This window comes from Mandrillus leucophaeus, unplaced genomic scaffold (assembly GCF_000951045.1).
Source record: "Mandrillus leucophaeus isolate KB7577 unplaced genomic scaffold, Mleu.le_1.0 Scaffold429, whole genome shotgun sequence".
Classification (NCBI taxonomy): Eukaryota; Metazoa; Chordata; class Mammalia; order Primates; family Cercopithecidae; genus Mandrillus; species Mandrillus leucophaeus.
This window is the reverse complement of record NW_012104576.1, coordinates 755,894-762,721: the sequence shown is the minus strand read 5'-3', so window position 1 is coordinate 762,721 and position 6,828 is coordinate 755,894. Positions and strand designations below refer to the sequence as shown.

The 6,828-nt window shown below is 45.4% G+C and overlaps 1 protein-coding gene across 1 annotated transcript in view; it reads left to right on the top strand.

Annotated features, from left to right (window-relative positions):
* The first annotated feature begins 775 nt into the window (after window positions 1–775).
* Window positions 776–6,828, top strand: part of RBM5 (RNA binding motif protein 5) — a 38,505-nt gene continuing 32,452 nt past the window's right edge. Inside the window, exons 1-4 of the mRNA XM_011993309.1 lie at window positions 776–895; window positions 2,268–2,337; window positions 3,893–4,058; window positions 5,548–5,703. Of these exons, the coding sequence (XP_011848699.1) occupies window positions 2,321–2,337; window positions 3,893–4,058; window positions 5,548–5,703 (339 nt within the window). The 5' untranslated portion in view covers window positions 776–895; window positions 2,268–2,320. The remainder of the gene's footprint in view (window positions 896–2,267; window positions 2,338–3,892; window positions 4,059–5,547; window positions 5,704–6,828) is intronic.

Below are 6,828 nucleotides of genomic sequence, written 5' to 3'. Positions count from 1 at the left end.
CTACAGGCGCCCGCCACCACGCCCGGCTAATTTTTTGTATTTTTACTAGAGACGGGGTTTCACCGAGTTAGCCAGAATGGTCTCGATCTCCTGACCTTGTGATCGCCCACCTCGGCCTCCCAAAGTGCTGAGATTACAGACGTGAGCCACTGCGCCCGGCACCGGCCTCCTTTTTATTTTTCAGCGACAGTTTCTCACATTGACCCCAGGCTGGAGTGCGGTGACGAGAGCACGGTTCACTGCAGCCTCGACCTCCTGGGCCCAAGCGAACCTCTCACCTCAGCTCCTAAGTAGCTGGGATTAGAGGCCCACGCCACCACGCTCAGCTGATTTTATTTTTTGTAGCGATAGGGTCTCACTGTGTTGTCCAGGCTGGTCTCGAACTCCTGGCCTCAAGCGATCCTCCTGCCTCGGCCTCCCAAAATGCTAGATCGTGGTTGAACCACCACGCCACCCACGGTCTCCTTTTAATGTAAAACATTAAACAATGTTTTACACCGTGCCAGTGAAAGCAAACTGTACTCTCTATGGCGCTAGTAGCAAAAGCAAAGAATTATTACCATGCCTAATAGAGAGGAGCCCTAAAAACAAATCCAGGTCTGCAAAAGCCGATTGACAACTCTGTGGTGATTTAGAAGAGAATTGCAAGAAACACAGAGCGTCCCAAGTGACAAGGATGGTCTGGCGACCACATTTCCCGGCAGCCCTCGCGCAGCCAGGCCGCTTAGAGGATTGGACTCATCCGCAGGAGGCGGGTGACAAAGGGAGGGGATAGGCGTGAGGTACTGTGGGTAGGAGACGGCCGTCGGCGGAGGCGCCATTTTGTGGAGCAGCCGAATCTTGTTGGAGGTTCGGGGACGCAGAACCGCTACTGCTGCTTCGGTCTCTCCTTGGGGTAAGTGCGGTGGCTGTCTAACGACGGTAGGTTCTTGCCATTGGGGCTGGCCCCCAGGCCTCCCTTGTCAGCTGCCGGAGGCGATTGATCAGCTCCAGCCGGTTCTCTAGAGGGGCTAAATTACCCCAGGCGTTGGAGGGCCGCGCCGGCCCTTGTTGCCAGCTCTGTCAGTTTCCAGAGGTCGTCCAGCCAGCTCAGCCTCTGGCCTGCTTCTCTCTGGCTGTGACTTTGCCCCTTGTGGGTACACGTCCCCTAATCTCCAACCCAGCGGAGCAGTGGAGCCGTTGCCTGTCCCTCTGGCCCTCCTCGGGAGCGCCCTGGCAGTCTCTGGCCGCCATCCCCCCTCAACTGCAACTGAATCGCCCTCTCCGAAAAGCTGTTCGGTGATGGCCGATCTCCGGGTTAGGAACCTCTTGGGAGGCGGGAGGGGTGTGTGCGGGGAGGGCAGGCCGGACGCTGGAGTCGGTCGAGCAGGCCGTGACGCCGCCATCTCGGCCGCGAGACCCCACGGAGGTGGGTGCCGGCACCGCCCGGGAGAGAAGAGGCAGCACCAGTGAATATGCCTCGGGACTTGTTTCCCCCCAGTGGTTCTTTTTCATTTATTAATTTCAACAAATCATTGAGCATACGCTCTATACTAGGCTCCAGAGACTACTGGAACTGATTTCTCGGACCTCGCGCTCATCGAACGCGGTCCAGCTGTGTGATGTCTCATTACCAACGGGGAGCAGGTGGGCTGGGCTCTTCGCCACTCAGTGGTTTGTAGTCATAAGAACTGACTCAAGACGTGGTGGTTGTTACCTAGGAATTAGGTCGTTACCTAGGAATTAGGTCGTTTCTAGCTTTGCTCTTGTCTTATGCGATATGTTATTAATGTAGTAGATTTCAGTCAGCTCAGTATCCCAGCTTCTACGAGGTTTTAAATTTTTCATCAGAAATGTTTGAATTTCATGTTGCTCTTTGTATTAAATGAAGACACTTGGATTAATGTTTTAATGGTCAACTATCCCACTAGAGTTGCTTTGATACAAAACCAAAGGAGCTCATTGCAGCTCTGCCGTTTTTGCTTTGTAATTCTAAGGTAGGAGCAGGGAAGGAGTCTTCTGCTTGCTCCATATTATGATTCTGTTGTTAAATCTGGAATCTAATATTTTAAAGTATTCTTAATCTTCCGGTTTTGCTCATGGTTAACAAAATATTAGCATGATTTTAACGTTGACAGTTTGTCCCCACCACCTCCCTACCTTAGATAATCGCTGTCAGTGATTTGAAGGTTTGATGAACTCCCAGCCTCAGTAGTATCCAAGCTTATGGAGCTGCTCACTTAAGTGATCTCTGAGATTTACAGCAATTACTCTCTCTTGTCTCCTAGAAAAAATAAAATTTGAACCTTTTGGAGCTGTGTGCTAGATCTTCAGTGGGACAATGGGTTCAGACAAAAGGTAAGTTACTATAGTACATGACTTTGAACTCAACATTTCAGTGGGGACTGAACTCTTTGTTTAAAATAGTTTATCAAACTAATATGTGAGTGTTTCGTGCCAGGCATTGCTGATGAACACCTTTATGGTCCTGTTGTCACAAACTAACAGTCTAGTGAGAGAAAGTACTGTGTGAACATGCTGTGATAAAGGATAGGGTGCTCTTATAACACATAGGAAGTATGTCTTTTTCTTGTTCACAGCCAGGAAAGCTTCCTGGAGAAAGTATTCTCTGGAAGGAAGCTGAAGGATAAGAAAGAATTTTAGGCAAAGAAGGGCAGGGTAGAATGGGTCCCTGAGGGTTCCCTGTGTGGACAGCAACCTTTGCAGAATCCAGGAGATCATACAGTCTGGCACTTAGCACAGTTCCTGGCTGTGGTAAGCAATCAATGAATGCCAGTTCTCGCTATTGTTCCCTAAATAGCAAGATGATCCAGACTTAGAGAGCTGAGAAGCTTGGGACCGTGTGTTACATGAAAGAAAGAGCCAAAGAATTAGTGGAAAATCAAGATGAGAGCATTTGGCTATTGGGTACACACTCTCAGACCATTTGATTTAAACACACAACCTTATTCAGCCATCTGCCTTTTTAGTATTGAGGTCAGTCCCTGTGGTAGATCACATTGACAGGCCCGAGGGACCTTAGGAAATGTTCATGTCACATGGTGTTTTAATGCTATGTCAGCAGTCTGTGGTTCTAAATAGCTTATTAAATTAACATTTACCCCTTTGGGGTGTCTCAGTCCCATATTTCCTTTGATTCTTTTTATTAAATTTGTATATTCTAAATGAAGCCCTTATAAACCTTTCCTTTGCCACAGTTTTATGAATCTGGTAAAACAATTTACAAAAGACCTATTTTATCTGTGGTCAAATAGGTTTAAGCCCCTTGTTATTAGGTTTTCTCATGAAGCCCAGTGCTGCCCTTCAACCAAAAATAAACCAGATGTTATAAGAAGAGTGTTCTCTTAAGGGGTGCTAGTTTTGGGTAACTATCCAGTTATATCTGACAGACAACTAAGTTGCCTGATGGGGAAAAAAAAGACTAACTTAGTTCATCCAAGTTTTTGGTCCATTTTCTAGTAGATATGATACTCTTGAGAGTAGATGAGCCAGGGATGTACTTAATTTCACCCTTTAAAATTGGGTGAAATTCGAGTAACTGCTTTTTTCCTGTTTTTGGTCTGAATCAGGGATGAAGGGATGATATGTAGACTCTAGGCTTGACAAAGTGCAAAAATAAACTTGGATAACATGACCCTTTCTTAGAAATATTCAACCCAAATGTTTGTTTCAAATTTAGCATAAATTCCTGACAATTATCATTACATTTAGGGATATAGGTATTTTCCCAGTGGTTATTTTAGTAAACTGGAATTTAGTAATACATTTTAACACTTTAAACTATTTGGATATATCTTATAAACTGATCTGTGGGGCGTGTGTATTTTTAACTCTGTCTTTTAAAGGTACAAAATGTGACTGACTTTAGAATGAAAATTATTTTCCCTGGCAGAGTGAGTAGAACAGAGCGTAGTGGAAGATACGGTTCCATCATAGACAGGGATGACCGTGATGAGCGTGAATCCCGAAGCAGGCGGAGGGACTCAGATTACAAAAGATCTAGTGATGATCGGAGGGGTGATAGATACGACGACTACCGAGACTATGACAGTCCAGAGGTGAGTAACCAGTGGCTGCATAACCCCCAGAAACACCCTGAGTCTTATAGAAACAGCAGCCAGGCCGTGAGGCCCAGTGGCCCCTTCCCATAATCCCAGTACTTTGGGAGGTCAAGGTGGCCAGATCACTTGAGGTCAGGAGTTCAAGACCAGTCTGGCCAACATAGTGAAACCCATCTCTACTGATAATACAAAAATTAGCTGAGTGTGGTGGTGGGCACCTGTAATTCCAGCTACTTGGGAGGCTGAGGCAGGAGAATCACTTGAAACCTGGGAGGTGGAGGTTGTAGCAAGCCGAGATCGCACGGCTGCTCTCCAGCATGGGTGACAAAGCAAAACTCTGTCTCAAAAAAAAAAGCAAGAAATAATAGCCAGGGTTTACCTAGGGCTCACCATGTACTTTTGAGCACTTGACTTCATGAATTCATTTAGGTCTCAGTACAGCCTGATAAGGTAGGTGTTATTACCATTTTAAAGATGAAACAATGGGGTTATGATAACATTTTAGTTCTGTGTTTTGAAATGAATGATAAATATAAGTTGTTGGCCAGGCGCGGTGGCTCACACCTATAATCCCAACACTTTGGGAGGCCAAGGCAGGAGGATCCCTTGAGTCCAGGAGTTCAAGGCCAGCCTGAGCACCATAGGGAGACCCTGTCTTTAAAATAATAATAATAAAAATAATAAAATATAAGTTGTTTTAGTTATCTCGGTATATCTTTTTTTTTTTGAGGCAGAGTTTCACTCTTGTCACTCAGGCTGGAGTGCAGTGGTGCGACCTCAGCTACTCAGGAGGCTGAGGTATGAGAATTGCTTGAGCCTGAGAAGTGGTGGTTGCAGTGAGCTGAGATCGTGCCATTGCACTCCAGCCTGGGCGACAGTGCGAGACTCTGTCTCAAAAAAAACCAGAAGGCCGGGCGCAGTGGCTCACACCTGTAATCCCAGCACTTTGGGAGGCCAAGGTGGGTGGATCATGGGGTCAGAAGATTGAGACCATCCTGGCTAACATGGTGAAACCCCGTCTCTACCAAAAATACAAAAAATTAACTGGGTGTGGTGGCAAGCGCCTATAGTCCCAGCTACTGGGGAGGCTGAGGCAGGAGAATCGCTTGAGCCCGGCAGGCGGAGGTTGCAGTGAGCCGAGATCATCACACCACTGCACACCAGCCTGGGCAATAAGAGGGAAACTGTCTTAAAAAACAAACAAACAAAAAAACAGAAAAAGAAAACACTGTAGACTGGGCGTGCTTGTAATCCCAGCACTTTGGGAGGCCAAAGCAGGAAGGGTCACTTGAGGCCAGGAGTTCAGACCAGCCTGGGTAACACAGTGAGACTGTCTCAAAAAAAAAAAAAAATTGCAGTGAACATTACCATGGAATGCTTGTATCAGTTCTGTAGACTTCCCTCTAAGGATAATTTCTAGGCACGGAGGGCCTGTTTCAAAGAGTACAGAGTGATGTTAATTGTGATTTTGTTTATTGTAACTCAGAGAGAGCGTGAAAGAAGGAACAGTGACCGATCTGAAGATGGCTACCATTCAGATGGTGACTATGGTGAGCACGACTATAGGCATGACATCAGTGACGAGAGGGAGAGCAAGACCATCATGCTGCGCGGCCTTCCCATCACCATCACAGAGAGCGATGTAAGGGGAAATGACAGTTATAACCAGCAGTCAGTAGGCACAATGAACTTTGAGCTTCTACCATTATTTTCTCATGTTACTGTTTTATCTTAAGCCAGTAGAGGTTGTGTATCCCTTATACAAAATGCTTGGGACCAGAACTGTTTTGATATTTTGGGGTTTTTTTTTTTCTAAGTATTTGCATTTACATAAGTCTAAACATGAAATTCATTTATATTTTGTATATGCCTTATACATGCCAAAGGTAATCTTATACAATACTTTAAATAATTTTATACACAAAACAGTGTGTGCTTTGGTTTTTTTGTGTGATATTTTTGTTTCCGTTTTTTACACAGGGTCTCGTCACTCAGGCTGGAGTATAGCAGTGCAATCATAGCTCACTGCAGCCTCAAACTCCTGGGCTCAAGTGATCTTTTTACTTCAGTAACTGGCAAGTGCATGCCACCACACCCCGCTAATTTATTTTTTGTAGAGACAGGCTAGGCTAACTGTGTTGCCTGGACTAAAAGTTTTGACTGCCCTTTTGTCTGTGACCTTTCAAATAAGGTCAGGGGTGGAATTTTCCAATTGTAGTGTCATGTCAGTGCTCAGAAAATTTCAGATTTTGGAGCATTTCAAATTTTTGGATTAGGGTTGCTCAACCTGTATCTCAGCTAGTGAAATATTTTTCTGTCTTTAGGGAGGAGTTCTCTGAACTAGGTTCAGAAGTAAATTACCATATTGGCCTCATGCCTGTAATCCTAGCACTTTGGGAGGCCAAGGCGGATGGATCACTTGAGGTCAGGAATTTGAGAACAGTCTGGCCAACATGGTGAAACCCTGTCTCTACTAAAAATACAAAAATTAGCTAGGTATGGTGGCATATAGCTTTAGTCCCAGCTACTCAGGGGGGCTGAGACAGGAGAATCGCTTGAACCTAGGAGGTTGAAGTTTAGTGAGCCAAGATCACGCCTTTGCACTCCAGCCTGGGTGACAAAGCAAGACCCTGTCTCAAAAACAGAAGTAAATGACCATATTTATATTTAGGCTTTGAAGCTCGATGTATGAGTGTTCTGAATGTCTTTAACCACAAGGAGCAGGTCTTGTGTCTTCATTAGCTCCTAGAAAATAATCAATACATTT